The following is a 16,890-nucleotide window of genomic DNA, read 5'->3' as shown; positions in this document are numbered from 1 at the left end:
TCTAAGCTTGCTTTACCCAGCAGAGCTGCATTAAAGAATTGCTTGACCAGGTGTGTGGTTACCAGGTGACTGGAAAGGGTCTGCACTTGGCTGAGCTGGGGAGAGGTCTTTTGCTCCACCCTTTGGCATTCCTATAAAAGGCCCTTTAGAAGAGACAGAAGGGGCCGGTGGATAATGATCCAGACCCTGCTGAACATTTCTATTTCTCTCCCCTCTATCCTTCTAATATCTCTTATCCCTCTCTCCTCAAGAGTTACCTGTTGAAAATGTGGGAGCCGGTCTCCCAGCTGGGCTCCCACACCAAGAGAATACTGAGGAGACAGAGGATGAAGGGGTAGGAAACTGTCCTGCTGTATGTACCCTGGAAGAAGACAGCTTTGCTAAAACATGGACCCATGTTTTCTGGGATGAACCAGAAAGGCCAGGCGCCCAGCAGGACTATGCAACGCTGAGGCCTGCCTGTGTTCTGAGGCATGGTGCACAACCAGCCTCTTACAGGGCTGCCCACCTGCCGCCTCTCTTGCAGGTGCACAAGTTCATAAGCAGGAACAGGGACCACCTGGACTCTGCCATGGTGGAGATGCTTGGACAGAGCCAGCTGCAGGTGACCTGGTGTGCCTTTCAGGTGCCCACGTAGCTTAGCCACCATCAAGCCTTGAGCGGCTAGCCCTCGGCACCGTGGTCCCCTGGATGGAGGAATGAGCGTGCAGGGGTCTAGTGTTGAGGGCTGCCTGTCCTGGCTCCCCAGGGGCTGTGTGGTGAGTGGACAGGCCCCGGATGGAAACAGCTGAGACTCTCACCCCTCAGCTTGTGGGCAGCCTGTTCCAGGAAGCAGAGGCGCAGGCTGGGAGAGAGCAGAGCAAACCCACACTGGCCTCTCGATTCCAGCAGGCCCTGGGGGACCTGCTAGCCCGGCTAGGCAGGTGAGAACTCCGCCCTTCCACTGGACCCCAGGGAGTTGGAGGGTAGTCTGGTCTGTGACTGTCCCCCTTCCACTCTTCAGGAGCCATGTCTATGTCATCCACTGTCTCAACCCCACCCCTGGAAAGGTGAGCTCCCTTTCCCCAACCTCACCCCTGCCCTAACCTCACCCCTGCCCTGCTCTCCTCAGTCCCTCCCTTCTCTGAGACCCTCTGTCAGCCCTAGTGCCCTGACTCCAGCTCTCCTTGGCTGTGCCTCTCTCTGGCTTACAGCTCCCAGGCCTCTTTGATGTGGGGCACGTGGCAGAGCAGCTGCGCCAGGCTGGTATCCTGGAGGTCATAGGCGCCCGAAGTGCCCACTTCCCTGTGCGAGTGCCCTTCCAGCTCTTCCTGGCCAGGTAGGGTTCTGTGGTGAGGTAGCTGAGGACCTGGGGCCAATGTCTGCAAGACAATCCCAGGTATGTAGTCCTGGCAGAGAAGGGACCATGTGCCTGACTTCCATCACTCTCCCCTTCCCTATTCCTCACAGGCAGACCGACAGACACACAGGCAGACAGACAGATGGACAGACAGACGGACACACACAGGCGGACAGACACACACACAGGCAGACAGACAGACGGATACACACAGGCGGACAGACACACACATAGGCAGACAGACAGACAGACAGACAGACACACACACACACACACACACACACACACGCACGCATGCATGCTCCTTTCAATATTCACTGCATCTCCCCAGTGCTAATACCCTGCTGGAGATTATTTGGGGCCCTGCCTACCCTGGGACCTTACCGAGCAACCAGGTGGACATAGCGCAAGTATTGTGAAGTCGTGACTGAGTCAGTGAGATGAGGGAGGACAGTTAGCAGAGCCTTTCAGATGGATAAGGGATAGCAGGTGCAGGGGCAGCCATGGGGAGCCAAGAGGTCAGGTAGCGCAGTGAGGCTGGGATCGCCTTTGATGGAGAGCTCAGAAGCATCTAGGAAAACTGGTGACTGTTTGTGGTGGTGTCTGTTTGGCCTCAGCCTGGACTCGCCTCCCATCCACCTCTGAGGCTTCACCTCAGGGCTCTGACTACCTTCTTTGCCTGTGACTGTCTTAGCAGGGGACAGTCTGCCCGAGGGGTGGGAGCCTGAAGCAGGAAGTAGATGAGTGGTGTGAGCCTGTCCCTGAGCTAAATACTGAGAATGACAGGTGACAGGTGAGAAGGTTCTGTCCTCGCTCTGGGACACCTGCCAAGTCGGTGATTGTCACCTGTTCCAGGAAGCGCTGCCCTCTGCTAGGGGACCTGGGAGTATGTTGTGTTCCCAGCCCTGGCCGGTCTTTTGATGGGCAGCCATGCTTTCTGCCTCACCCTCTGCAGGCATGCCCTGAGCTCCCCCCTCGGTCCTGTGGCAGGCACCCCGGGGAGACAGAAGCCACAGGGTTGCTCCTCTAGCCTTGTCTGGACAACCTGCCTGTTCTCCGGAGCAGAGGTCTCTGCCTGGAGTCAGCACATCGCCTGGCCCTGGCGGAGTGTACTAGTTATTTTTACTGTGAGATTTACACAACCTAGACTCATCGGAAAGAGCTGTGGGGTTGTTGTTTTAGTGCCGTGTTAGATGTGTTTTGTGTGTATGTGTATGTGCCTGCGGGTACTTGCACAGGCCAGGTCGGATTGCCTGGAACTGGAGTTACTGGCAATTGTAAGCTGGCTGTCATGGGTGCTGGGAACTGAACCTGGGTCCTCTGCAAGAGCAGCAAGTGCTCCTAACCACGGAGCCATCTTTCTAGCTCTGGAAGAGAGTCTTTTGTTTTTGTTTTTTTGTTTTTTCGAGACAGGGTTTCTCTGTGCAGGTCTGGCTGTCCTGGAACTCACTCTGTAGCCCAGGCTGGCCTCGAACTCACAGAGATCCGCCTGCCTCTGCCTCCCGAGTGCTGGGATTAAAGGTGTGCACCACCACTGGAAGACAGTCTTTTTTTTTTAAATTATTTTTACTTTATTTGCATTGGTATTTGCCTATGTGTATGACTGTGTGAGGTTGTCAAATCTTGGAGTTACAGGCCATTGTTAGCTGCCATGTGGGTGCTGGGAATTGAACCCCGGTCCTCTGGAAGGGCGTTCAGTGCTCCTGACTGCTGGGCCATCTCTCCAACTCCTGGAAGATAGTGTTAATGAGAAACTGTCCCGGGGACACTGGCCTGTAGGGATGTCTCTGTGGAAGGCTGTCTTGATAGTTAATTGATGTGGGAGGACCTAGCCCATTGTAGTGGCACCATTCCCTAGGCAGGGAGTCCTGAACTGTTTAAGAGAGGAGAATGCACCTGGCGGTGGTGGCGCATGCCTTTAATCCCAGCACCCGGGAGGCAGAGCCAGGCGGATCTCTGTGAGTTCGAGGCCAGCCTGGTCTACACAGCGAGAACCAGGACAGGCACCAAAACTACACAGAGAAACCCTGTCTCGAAAAACAAAACAAAACCAAAAAAAAAAAAGGAGAATGCGACCTGAGTCCAAGTGTTCACTGCTCTCTGCTCTTGACTGTGGTATGATGTGATTAGATGCTTCAAAGTCCTGCCTTGACTCCCTGCACCAGTGAACTGCACCCCAGAACTGTAAACCAAAGAAACCCCTTCTTTCAGAAGTTGCCTCCTGTCAGGGTGTTCTTCCACAGCAACAGAAACTAGAACCCGGGGTTTCCCAAGTTGTTGATTGATCCAGAAACTGAGTGATTATCAAGGGGTTCAGCTGTCAATCAAGGTCTGAAACGGCTCTTGCTCTTCCGGCCTCATCTCTGTGCCCTTGTGACAGGTTCCAGGCCCTGGGGTCAGGGAGACAGGAAGCTCTCTCTGACCAGGAGAGGTGTGGTACCATCCTCAGCCAAGTGCTGGGGGCGGAGTCACCAGTCTATCATCTTGGAGCCACCCAGGTGGGTGTATGTGTGAGTACAAGGGAGTGGGTAGACGTGCTTGAAAAGGAAAGACCCCTGCTGGATTAAACACAAACAAGCTATGCACTGGGTGGTTCTTTTCAGTGATGGGTAGGTAGAGTGGGGCTGGCTGGAAGGCTACCCTGGATAGATTTCGTGACCAGATGTGGAGAGTCTGAGGCCAGGGTAGAAGAGGAAGTATGCGCCTGTTCCCCCATCCTGCCACCCCATCTCCATGAAGCATGCCTCTGCTCACAGGTCCTACTACAGGAGCAGGGCTGGCAGCAGTTAGAGCAGCTGTGGGCTCAGCGGCGCTCGCAGGCCCTGCTCACTCTGCACCGTGGCCTCCGAGCCTGCATCACCCGCCAGCGCCTCCGCCTCCTGCCCCGGATGCAGGCTCGTGTGCGTGGACTCCAGGCCAGGTGAGCAGACACTGGAGCCAAGGACCAAAGTGGGAGCTTGAGGTGGTGGGGCAGCCCCTCAAGTGCTGCTGAAAGGCGAGCTTTCCGCAGGTCAGGAACTGAAGAGGAGGCGGAGAGTCGGCTACTGATCACAGAAGTTACTTTTTTCTCTGAAGGAACAAAACAGTTCCCTGGGGCTGGTGAAAAGGGGGAAAACACACACACACACACACACACACACATACAGGCACACACACACACACACCTTGGACATGTCAGGGTCTCTCTTCTGTATTTTTTTCCCTTACCTCTTTCCTGATGTTTTCCTTCTGTATTTTTGTAAATGGACAGTTTTCTCCAGCCCACCAGTTCCCAAATAATCACTCAGAGGCTTAATATAAACTATAAATGCTCTGCTGGTAGCTCAGGCTTATTACTAACTAGCTCTTACACTTAAATTAACCCATAATTCTTATCTATGTTTAGACATATGGCTTGGCACCTTTTCTCAGTATGACATTCTCATCTTGTTTCCTCTGTGTCTGGCTGGCAACTCCCTGATTCCTCCCTCCTCTTTCCAACATTCTTAGTTTGGTGCCCCACCTATCCTTCCTGCCTGGCTACTGGCCAGTCTGTTTTATTAAACCAATTCGAGTGACAAATCTTTACAGTGTACAAGAGGATTATTTCACAGTGTATCTTCCTTGATCTTTTTTCCTTTTACATCTTTCCTATTTTTCCCTTACAGCTTATATAACCCCAGCAAAATTTTTCAAGCAGCATAAAAATTACAATGTGGGTATATTCCATTTTTCAAGTGAATGATTACAATGAATACAAGTGAAACACATCATGTTCCCCACTACCCTTACATGATTAAACATTTTACATTTTAGGAAAGAAAAACAAATTATTCCCAAGGACCCACATACATTCATGTCTAAGCAACCTATTATAGATTAACAAAGCATAAGCAAGCAAGGTATTTTTCTCAGGCAGTTCTTTCACTGACAGGCTGCATTTTGTGGTTACAAAGAAAGGCTCAATCATTTCTTTCTTTCTTTCTTTTTTTTTTTTTTTTCGAGTCAGGGTTTCTCTGTGTAGCTTTGCACCTTTCCTGGAACTCACTCTGTAGCCCAGGCTGGCCTCGAACTCACAGAGATCTGCCTGGCTCTGCCTCCCAAGTGCTGGGATTAAAGGCGTGTGCCACCACCACCTGGCTATTATTATTTTTCAAGACGGGGTTTCTCTATGTAACCCTAGTTGTCCTGGAACTCCCTTTGTAGACCAGGCTGGCCTCAAACTCACAGAGATGCGCCTGCCTCTGCCTCCCGAGTGCTGGGATTACAGGCGTGCGCCACCACCGCCTGGCCCAATTTTTTAGTTTAATCATCTCGGGAAGCTAAGGGCAAAAATGGGCACAAGGAATTCGTCCTCGCTTTTGATCACCAACCCATCCTAGCAAGAAAGGCACGTCATCTAGTCACAACTAGGCTGCCATTATTCTTGTTCCCTGACCTCAACACGTCCCTTGCTCAACTATCAAAAGTGTGCCTTCCTAAACTTTAAATTGATCCCCAAGATTTTCTACCTCAAAGCTATTAACAAAAACATCTTAACCTATCTGTAGATGTAACCAACCGTCTTATTAAATAAGAAACACAGAACCAATGCAAAGAAGAAAGCCAAGAGATCAGAGCTAAGAGCCTTACTCTTCCTGCTGAAGCTAGCCTCTTTGGCCAAGAGAGCTCTCTGAAAGAGACCTACTTCCTGTGTGTTTGTCTTTATATAGTCTTTCTGTTCTGCCTTCTCATTGGTTGTAAACCCAAACACATGACTGCCTCGTCACAGCCTGTCTATGGAGACTTCCAGGTCTTCTATGGTTGGTATTGAGATTAAAGGCATGTGTCTCCAATGCTGGCTGTATTCCTGAACACACAGAGATCTACCTAGCTCTGCCTACCAAGTGCTGGGATTAAAGGTGTGCGCCACCACTGCCACGCTCTTGCTATGGCTCTAATAGCTCTGACCCCTGGGCAACTTTATTTATTAACATACAATTAAAATCACATTTCAGTACAAATAAAATACCACCATATTTCCCCTTTTCTATTTTAATAAAAAGAAAAAAGAAAAAGGTTATAACTAACAAAAGAAAAACTATATACAAAAGTACAATAACTATATACAATATATACAAGTAATAAATACCTAAACAATGTCTAGTCCATTTGTATTTGACAAATTCAGAGAAAATAATTCCATTATCTATCCTATTTTGGTAAGTCTAAAATGTATCTAACTCACTTTCTATCCTAATTAATCTTCAACTATAACTAACTAATCCTATCTTTACTAGCAATCTACATGTCTAAATTCTTTCTAAGGGTGGTGGTTGAATCATTATTCTGCTCCAGCAGTAATGCTTAGAAAATGTCACTATTGTTGTAAGTATCAGTGACACCGCCCAGTGAGGGGCTAGAAGCCCCCTGAGAGTTTTTATACAAGTCCGATCATGAGGGACGTGGTGACCGAGAGGGCAGTAGGCAGAGCTATGCTCAATAACAGCAGGAGGTCCTCAGGACACGTAGTCCTCGGGGCTCTGCCTCTCCAAGGCCCGCCCAGCTGACCACTGAGCCGTATTCCATGAGTTCCAAAGCTGCTGGCTGTTCCTCTCACATGGCTCCCGACACTCAAAGTGTGGGCAGAGTTAGGGTCATGTGGTGTCTCGGGGGCAAGTTGACCTGTCCCAACGTCATGGGCTCTGACAGCAACCGGAGAGCCTGCTTGAATACCTCCCCAGAGTAAAGGTCATTGCTGCTGGGCCCCTGGAATCAGATGGCTTGGCTCCTGCCTTTCCTAGTCTGTTCTCCATTGTGCTGTGTTTCCTTGTGACAGCATTGCTCTGTAGCTCAGGCTGACTTCAAACTCATGAGCCTCCTGCCTCACTCAGCCTTCTGGATGTGGGATTATATTCACCTACCACCAGAGCTGGCATTCTGCTTTATTCATCCAGAGGCTACCCTGCCCACCCTGGCCAGATGCTGGAGACACAGACGAAGGCAGCAGAGATGAGGCCTCTTGGGCTAGCCGCAGGGAGGGGTCAGATTTGGACAGTAAAGCAGCCACTGACTGACCCAAGGCTGAGAATAAAATAAAGACAGTGCCGTGGCAGAGGGCCACCGCCACAGGCAGCCATTGCTACCGTCTATGCCTCAAGCTCATTCACCACATAAACCGAGGCACGGTGCCCGTGAAGCGGTAACTCCCTACTCCCCACACCACCACCCACGTCTAATAACTTCCAGTGTGTTTTCTGTCTCTAGATTTGCCTATTCTGAGTATTTCCTGTAAGCCGTGTTATATTCCAGTTCCTTTTATGCCTGGCCTAATTTACTTAGCTTTCAATGCTTTCAGAGTCTATGTTGGAGCATGGGTCAGAACTTCATTTCTTTTTTTGTGGCTGAATAATGTTCCACTGTGCAGATTTACAACTGGTTGCTGATGGATGTGTGGGTTACTCTCATTCCTTATGAACATGGTGTAGAAGAGTCTATTCTGCTTTCTGTTTTTTTTTTTTTTTTTTTTTGTTTTTTTTTTTTTTGTTTTTCGAGACAGGGTTTCTCTGTGTAGTTTTGGTGCCTGTTCTGGAACTGTCTCTGTAGACCAGGCTGGCCTCGAACTCACAGAGATCCACCTGCCTCTGCCTCTCGAATGCTGGGATTGAAGGCATGTGCCACCACCACCCAGCTTCATGTTGCTTTTGACTTGATTTCTCTAGTGACTATTGGTGCTGAGCATAGTTTCGTGTGCTTTCCACCCATTTGTAGAAATGTCTATTCTAGCCCACTGCCTGTTGTTTCTGGGTCATTGGCATTTTGAAAAAATGTATTTTATTCTATGTGTTATGGTGTTTCCCTGCGTGTTTGTTTACCACGTGCATGCAGTGTCCTCAGAGGTCAGAAGAGGGCATAAGATCCCCTGGAACTGGAGTTACAGACGGTTGTGAGCTGCCATCTGTAACCACGTGGGTGCCGGGGACCCAGGTCACCATCTGTAACCACGTGGGTGCTGGGTCCTCTGCAAGAGCAGCAAGTATTCTCTAGGCTCTTGTTTGGGTGGTTGTGAGACAGGGTCTTACTGTGTAGCTCAGGCTGGCCATGGACTTACGGCTATCCTCCTGTCTCAGCTTCCTGAGCACTGGGATTATGGACATCCACCACCACACCCAGCTTTCTCACTGGTTATTATTATATGTGTATGAGTGTTCCCTGCATGTATGCGCATGCACTGTGTGTGTGCCTGATGCCCACAGAGCTCAAAAGAGGGCACTGGTTCCCCTGGTTCCAGAGTTATGTGTATGAGTGTTCCCTGCATGCTGAGATGAAGCCATATATACACAGCCAAGAAGAATGGACAGCTGAATTAAAAAAACCATCAACAATTTCCAGAATTTAAAATCCTGAATCATGACATGACACTAGTGGAATTCAGGTGTTTCTGGTACATGGACTACTCTCACTCAATGTGAGGTTGAACTGTTGACCTTGTGTACATCCTACTTCACAAATGAGTCTGTCAGATATGCTAAGCCTATAGGCTGAAGATGATGCCCCAGCACTTCGGAGAAACCTCAGGTGACTGTCCAGACAGCTGTCTGTTTCTGTCAACTCACAAATTTTTTGGAAGTTGCTTATGTGCACTTCCTGTTTTTATTTTTGTTAGCTAATATTATTTCCTTCTTGGGTCTCTGAGGGAGTTGAAGATTAGTTAGTTATAGTTGAAGATTAATTAGGATACATTTTGGACTTACCAAAATAGGATAGATAATGAAATTATTTTCTCTGAATTTGTCAAATACAAATGGACTAGACATTGTTTAGGTATTTATTACTTGTATATATTGTATATAGTTATTGTACTTTTGTATATAGTTTTTCTTATATTAGTTATAAGCTTTTTCTTTTTTTTCCTTTTTATTAAAATAGAAAAGGGGAAATATGGTGATATTTTATTTGTATTAAAATATTATTTGCATGTTAATAAATAAAGTTGCCCGGGGGTCAGAGCTATTAGCAAGCCATAGGAAAGCAGGGCAGTGGTAGCGTACGCTTGTAATTCCAGCACTTGGTAGGCAGAGCTGGGTAAGTCTCTGTGTGTTCAGGGATACAGCCATTATTGGATACACATGCTTTTAATCTTAATACCAATCATGGAAAACCTGGAGGCCTATACAGACAGGCTGTGAGGAGGCGGTCATGTGGTTGGGTTTACAACCAATGAGAAGGCAGGACAGGAACTCTATATAAAGACTTTAACACAGGGGTAGCTCTGGTTCAGAGAGGTAGGACCACCGCAGGAGGAAGGGTAAGGTTTTAGCTCTTAGCTTTGACCTCTTGGCTTTCTTCTTTGCATTGATATTCCTGTTGGGGAATGCCTAGAAGGTAAAATAACCAAAATGCAATCCAGCTTTGGATTAATACGATCTACGTGCCCTTCATGTACTTTCTTTTCTACCAAGGCCAATTCTTTCTCAGCTTCAGGTGATAATTCTCTTGGACTATTTAAGTCCTTATCACCTTCTAAGGTTTTAAACAAATTATTCAGTTCATCATTTTTTACCCCAACAATAGTTCTTAGATGAGAAATGTCTCCAAATAATCTTTGAAAGTCATTAAGAGTCTGTAGTCGATCTCTCCTAATTTGCACTTTTTGAGGTCTAATTTTTTGAAGTTCTATTTTATATCCTAAATAATTAATAGAATCTCCTCTTTGTACCTTTTCTAAAGCAATTTGTAATCCCCAGCAAGGCAAAATTTTCTTTACTTTTTCAAACATTCTTTCTAAAGTATCTGCATTTGAATCAGCTAATAAAATGTCATCCATATAATGATAAATTATAGATTTAGGAAATTTTTTACGTACCACTTCTAATGGCTGTTTTACAAAATATTGGCACAAAGTTGGGCTATTCAACATTCCCTGTGGGAGAACCCTCCATTGAAATCTTTTAACCGGTTGAGAATTATTATAAGTAGGCACTGTGAAAGCAAATCTTTCTCTGTCTTTTTCTTGTAAGGGTATTGAAAAGAAACAGTCTTTTAAATCAATAACTATGAGAGGCCAGCCTTTTGGTAACAGAGTAGGTAAAGGAATTCCAGATTGTAAAGAGCCCATTGGCTGAATTACTTTGTTAATTGCTCTAAGGTCTGTTACCATTCTCCATTTACCAGATTTTTTTTTTATAACAAATACAGGAGAATTCCAAGGGCTGGTTGATTCTTCAATATGATGAGCATTTAACTGTTCTTCCACCAGCTCTTGTAAAGCCTGGAGTTTCTCTGTTGTTAAAGGCCATTGCTGAACCCATACAGGCTTGTCTGTTGACCATTTTAAAGGTAGAGCTGTTAATGTTTTTGGAAGATTATCAGTTGTTGTGCCCTGTTCTTGTATGACATGGATGGCTGGTGAGCACTCATTAGAATAATATCTTTTAATATTTCTCTCAGAAACATGTACTAATTTATGATTTGTTTCTGAGATTGGAGGGATATTAATCTGAGTATTCCATTGTTGTAACAAGTCTCGACCCCACAGGTTCATAGCTATGTTAGCCATATATGGTTTTAATTTTCCTTTCTGTCCTTCTGGACCTATACATTCAAGCCATCTTACACTTTGTTTCACTCTAGATAATGTCCTAATTCCTAAGAGTTGAATGTTTACCTCCTGAAGAGGCCAAGTTGGATGCCAAAATTCTGGTGCAATTATGGTAATGTCAGCACCTGTGTCTACCAGACCAGACAACAAAACACCATTTATTTTTATTGTTAGTTTTGGTCTTTGTTCATTAATAGAAGTTTGCCAAAAAATTTTCTTTATGTTTTTTCCTGTATTTCCTATTTTCTCTGTTTCATCATCTCGACTAACATGATTTATTCCAATAGACATTTGGTTATTTAGTTGCTTTGAGTAGGGGTTTCCTCTACAACTGCAGGAAAGGTTTGAACTGGATTTACTGTGGGGGCCTGCCTGAGGCCCCTCTGGGAGTTTCCCGAAGCTCGAGGCAGAGGGTTACCCTGTCTGTCCCTTGTTGATCTACATTCGTTGGTCCAGTGTTTTCCCTTACCACACCTTCTGCATACTCCAGAAGGAAGGGGCATTCTGTTGCCAGTGTTCCTTGAATAAACATTATTTCTAGGAATGACCTGTTTACAATCCCTTTTCAAATGTCCTTGCTTTCCACATCCAAAACATCTAACATTGCTCAAACCTTTTGAAATTGCTTTTCCTACCCACATATCATCATGGTCATAAGCCTCTACATTAACTGTATCTCTAATCCAATCTTCCAAAGGTGCAGATCTTGCCTTTAACGGCCTAATTATTCTTTTGCACGCTGCATTTGCATTCTCAAAGGCTAAAGATTCAATTATTATCTGACTAGCCTCTGAATTCAGGACCATTTTTTGTACTGCTGAAGTCAATCTTTGTAAGAAATCTGTGAAAGATTCTTTGGGGCCCTGTATAACCTTTGTAAATGACTCAGTTTTTTTTCCTGGTTCTTCAACTCTGTCCCATGCATTCAAAGCTGCCGTTTTACATAGAAGTAGGGTTTGGACATCATATGAACATTGTGTTTGTACTGAAGCATATTGGCCTTCGCCAATAAGCTGATCCTGGCAGACTTGTATTCCGCTATCCCTCCATTGTCTTTCTATATTTTTAGCCTCATTACTGAACCACATTTTCCACTGGAGATTTTGTCCAGGTTCAAGAACAGCCTGTGCCAATTCCCGCCAGTCCTTTGGTATAATCCTATTACAAGTTGACCAGGTGTTTAACATTTGCTTTACATATGGGGAGTGCATGCCATAAGATGCTATTGCCTCCTTAAATCTTCGTAAGTCTAACATTTCAACTGGAACCCAAGTATTTTGTTCATTCTCTTCATCAGGTAGCTGCTGTACGGCTACTGGATAAATTAAGGGTGATTGTGTGAAAACTGGCTTTCTTTCTGTAACCTTACGATCCAATTTTGAAACAACTTCACTATTTATTTCTTCTGTCTGAATTTGAATTTCTCTATAATTCATTTTTACCGGTTTAACAAGTTTTTCTAAGACTGTTATCCTGGCACTTAAGTTGACGATCTTTTTAAATAGTAAAATGAGGATAAGAAAAGTAATAAACTGAATAATTCGATCAATATTAATCTTTTCATATAGTTGTTCCATTGTCAGAGTGCCTAAAATTTCAAACAAAGCCCAATTTTCTTCCAATGTACACATAAAGCCCATTTTTTTTTTTAATGTAGAAAAAAATTCTCTTTTAAATAGATATGTTAATTGACTTACCAAGTCTGGGTAGAACAGTAGAATCCCAGGGAATTTCACAGCCACCTGGTGTTCGAGGTGTGAATCCAGCGAGAGAGAGAGAGAGAGAGAGAGAGAGAGAGAGAGAGAGAGAGAGAGAGAGAGAAAGTGTAGCCGCTTGAGCCGAGTCAAGCCTTGGCTTTACAGGCAGGGGCCCTGTTCAGCAGGGCAGGTCTGAGTTGTTTGTAGCAGTTGCAAGTAGCTCCAGCTGCGGGTCAGTCAGGCCTGGGCCCAAGCTAGGCAGCCCAGGCTGGAAACCGGACCTGCCGCCAAGCCAAGCCAAGCGGTTTTTAATGAATTCTTGTCACGTTGGGCGCCAAATGTAGATGTATCCAACCTTCTTATTAAATAAGAAACACAGAACCAACGCAAAGAAGAAAGCCAAGAGGTCAGAGCTAAGAGCTAAAACCTTACCCTTCCTCCTGCGGTGGTCCTACCTCTCCGAACCAGAGCTACCCCTGTGTTAAAGTCTTTATATAGAGTTCCTGTCCTGCCTTCTCATTGGTTGTAAACCCAACCACATGACCGCCTCCTCACAGCCTGTCTGTATAGGCCTCCAGGTTTTCCATGATTGGTATTAAGATTAAAAGCATGTGTATCCAATAATGGCTGTATCCCTGAACACACAGAGACTTACCCAGCTCTGCCTACCAAGTGCTGGAATTACAAGCGTATGCTACCACTGCCCTGCTTTCCTATGGCTTGCTAATAGCTCTGACCCCCGGGCAACTTTATTTATTAACATGCAAATAATATTTTAATACAAATAAAATATCACCATACCTGCATGTATGCGCATGCACTGTGTGTGTGCCTGATGCCCACAGAGCTCAAAAGAGGGCACTGGTTCCCCTGGTTCCAGACTTATTTATTTGAGACAGGGTCTCTCTATGTAGTCCTGGCTGTCTATAAACTCATTTTGTACACCATGTTAGCCTTGAACTCATGGAGATCCTCCTGCCTCTGCCTCCCGAGTGCTAGGATTAAAGAGGTATGACTGGGCATCTAGCGTTCTCTCTCTCTCTCTCTCTCTCTCTCTCTCTCTCTCTGACTGAACCTGGAACCCACTAATTCAGCTGGTCTGGGTAGCCAATGAGCTCCAAGCATCCGTCTGCCTCTACCTCCTCAGCACTGGAGTTACAGACATGTGCTGCCTTATCTGGCTTTTATATGTGTGGATGTTGAGGATTGGAACTTGGCTCCTCATGTTTATACAACCAAGGCATCTTCTTGGCCCCTAGACTTAGTTTTATTTAATTACTGTATGTGTATGAGTGCTTTGCCTACATGTATATATGTGTGCTGATGCCCCTGGAGGCCAGGAAAAGGAACATGCAAATAGAATATCTTTGAGAATTTCCCAGCTATGAGAAGACTAGGCTCCTCAAAGAAGGCTCCTGAGCAGGACAAATTTAAAAATAAATCTAGGGGGCTGGAGACATGGTTCAGTGGTTAAGAGCACGTGTTGCTCCTACAGAGGACCAGAGTCCAGTTCCCAGTACCTATATCACCTATATCAGGCGCAACTCCCAGGGCATCTGATGCCCTCTTCTGGCTACCTATGACTCCTGCACTCACATGCACATACTCCCATGTAGACACACACATATATATGCATAATTAAAAACAAAAATCCTAAAAGCTAGAAGTGGTGGCACATGCCTGTAATCACAGTACCCAAGGGACAGAAGTAGGTAGATCTAAGTTCAAGGCCAGTCTAGTCTACATAGTGAAAACAGTCTCAAAACATTACCTGGTTTACCATAGTGTTCTGTTCTTTCCTGTTAAACATCAGGGGGCTCCACTGAGCTAGAGTCCATTTTATATTAATGTCTAGGCTTAGAGGGTTTGGGTACCAGGGAAGAAGTAATAAGTTCTGAGTCCTCGCCCTCTCCCTTCCATGGCCTCCAGGAAGCGATACCTCCGGAGGAGGTCAGCTCTGGGACAGCTGAACACTATCCTCCTCGTAGCTCGGCCCCTACTCCAGAGACGACAGAGGCTTCAAGTAAGAAGGCTGGATTCATGGAGGGGTGGGAGTGGGGGTGGCTCCTGGATTGTGGGGAATCTCAGGATGGAAGCCAGGTGGCCTTGACTGGCCGAGAGGGAAGAATCCTGACAGCCTAAATTTGCCAGGACTGAAACATCAGAGCCCACTGCTTGCTGACCGCCTCCATTTCCTGTTCTGGCTGGGACAGGCTGGGGCCCTGCTGGCTATTGTCTTCATCTTGCCACCCCTGGACCTCCAGGCCTGGCTCCCCCTTTCCACCTAGGTCCCCACTCTTCCCTCCAGGCTCCCGGGGGCCCCTTCTGTTCTCCCTTTTGCCTGATGACACCAATGTGAGAGCCATAAAGCTGCTCAAAGGTCAATGCCCACATTCTGCCCCCCTCCCTGGCTCCTCCCTAGCTGGACTTTGTCCCCTGGGACCATTTATTCTCTTCTTCCTTACCTCTTCCCGGTGCCCTAGCAGACAAGCAGTGACGCCCACAGCTTGGAGACGGTGAGAGCTTGGAGAGGGGTAGAGGTGGGTGAAGTCAGTCAGTTGAGCCCCTGTGGGTCTGTGACATTGACGTTCCTTTGCTACCATCAGGGGCTCCTGGGGACAGGAGATCACTGAGCTGCTGAGTTGGGGATGGGCTGCTGGTGGTGTAGGGGCATCAACTCTTGCTGGCTCTCTCCCACAGCTTGGGCATTCCCGTGGCCCAGACAGCAGGGAGGCCTGGGGAAAACTGTCAAGTATGGTGAGTGGTCTGGAAGCAGAGGTCTTGTGTGGAGTGTGAACCCCTGAGCCTGGCATAGCACGGGGGGAGGGTATGGTTCCCAGGGTGCCACCTGAGCAGAAGTCTGGGGTTCTCTTGATTTTCCTTAGAGGCGAGTAGGGACCTGATCATTTGTTTTCAGGGTGTGTCCTGGATCTTTAAGGGGAGATTTGGATGGGGCGGGGTGCACCCAGTCCTTCTCAACTACCCTTTAGTTCCTGATAATTTGGTTGTCTCCACCAGGACCTGGGGCGCTTGGAGATCCCAGCCCAGCTGGCTGCCCTGCTGGAGACAGCTGAAGGTGAGTCATCTGAACGTCCACTCTGAGTCCCTTACTCTGGGGCTTCTCTGGTCCAGATCTTCCTTTCTCTGAGCCACCCATGGTCACTCTGTCCATGGTGGTTGGCAGCTTGACAGAGAAAATGGGACTCTGAGTATCCTAGGCTGTTTCTTCCTTCCCAGGCCACCAGGCTGCCCTGACTGGGAGCATCACAGAGTCCCTGCCACCTGAGATTCCTGTCCGGCCCAGCCTGACCCTCCCTCCGGACATTGACCAGTTTCCATTCTCCAGCTTCGTGTCCTCCAACTTTCAGGTGAGGCCCCTCAGTGCTTCCTGCACGCCGGAAGCTCCAATGTAAGCGCTCCCAGTCAGGGCCGGGCCTCCACCTCCTCCCTGCCCTCCACCGTGGTCATCAGAGCTGCCTGAAAACAAAATAGTCTTTACACAGTTGTTACATAGTCCCCGCCACACAGACTGGTTTCGGCCACACCTTTCCTGTACCTGTGGCATTGTCTTGCATTGAAGTTGTGTCCTTAAAGAATGTTTGATGATGGAAACTTCCCAGGCCAGAGGCTTAAATACAAAAGCAGGATTCACAACTTCCCATACCAGAAGAGCTCTGGATTAGTTTAATTACGAATTTTTTTTTTTTTTGAGACAGGGTCTCATTATGTATCCTTGTTGTCTGGAACTATGTAGATCAGGCTAGCCCTGAACTCAGAGATCCACCAGCCTCTGCCTTAAGAGTGCCGGGATTAAAGGTGTATGTCACCATGGCCATCCCTATTTTCATAAAAATGCTAAAGGCGGGATCTTACTCTGGTAGCTCTGGCTCGGCTGGAACTCCTTACAGAGATCAGCCTTCCTCTGCCTCCCAAGTGTTGGGATTAAAGGTGTGGACACTACACCAGCTTGATGTCAATTTTTGTTTGTTTGTTTTTTTTTTTTTTTTTGCTTTTGAGACAGCATTCTCTGTGTAGCTTTAGAGCCTGTCCTGGAACTCACTTTGTTGACTAGGCTGGCCTGGAACTCAGAGATCCACCTGCCTCTGCCTTTTGAGTGCTGGGATTAAAGGCATGTGCCACCACCACCACCAATTTTTTAATGAAAGAACAATTGAAGGACTGGGAAATTCTCAGTGGGTAGTAGTGCTTCATGAGGACCTGAATTAAAATCCACAGCATGCCGGGCGGTGGTGGCGCACGCCTTTAATCCCAGCACTCGGGAGGCAGAGGCAGGC

General features: G+C 47.0%; 1 protein-coding gene across 1 annotated transcript in view; it reads left to right on the top strand.

Moving 5' to 3' along the window:
- The window catches only part of Myo15b (myosin XVB), a 49,876-nt gene that overhangs the window by 19,503 nt on the left and 13,483 nt on the right, over positions 1-16,890 (top strand). Inside the window, 10 exon segments of the mRNA XM_052759809.1 lie at positions 527-604; positions 808-923; positions 1,004-1,049; positions 1,194-1,318; positions 3,720-3,837; positions 4,096-4,259; positions 14,525-14,618; positions 15,296-15,352; positions 15,614-15,671; positions 15,833-15,963. Of these exon segments, the coding sequence (XP_052615769.1) occupies positions 527-604; positions 808-923; positions 1,004-1,049; positions 1,194-1,318; positions 3,720-3,837; positions 4,096-4,259; positions 14,525-14,618; positions 15,296-15,352; positions 15,614-15,671; positions 15,833-15,963 (987 nt within the window).

Source organism: Peromyscus californicus, unplaced genomic scaffold (assembly GCF_007827085.1).
Source record: "Peromyscus californicus insignis strain IS unplaced genomic scaffold, ASM782708v3 Scaffold_3__1_contigs__length_106647218, whole genome shotgun sequence".
In the NCBI taxonomy this organism is placed as follows: domain Eukaryota; kingdom Metazoa; phylum Chordata; class Mammalia; order Rodentia; family Cricetidae; genus Peromyscus; species Peromyscus californicus.
This window is presented reverse-complemented; position numbering and strand designations above follow the sequence as displayed.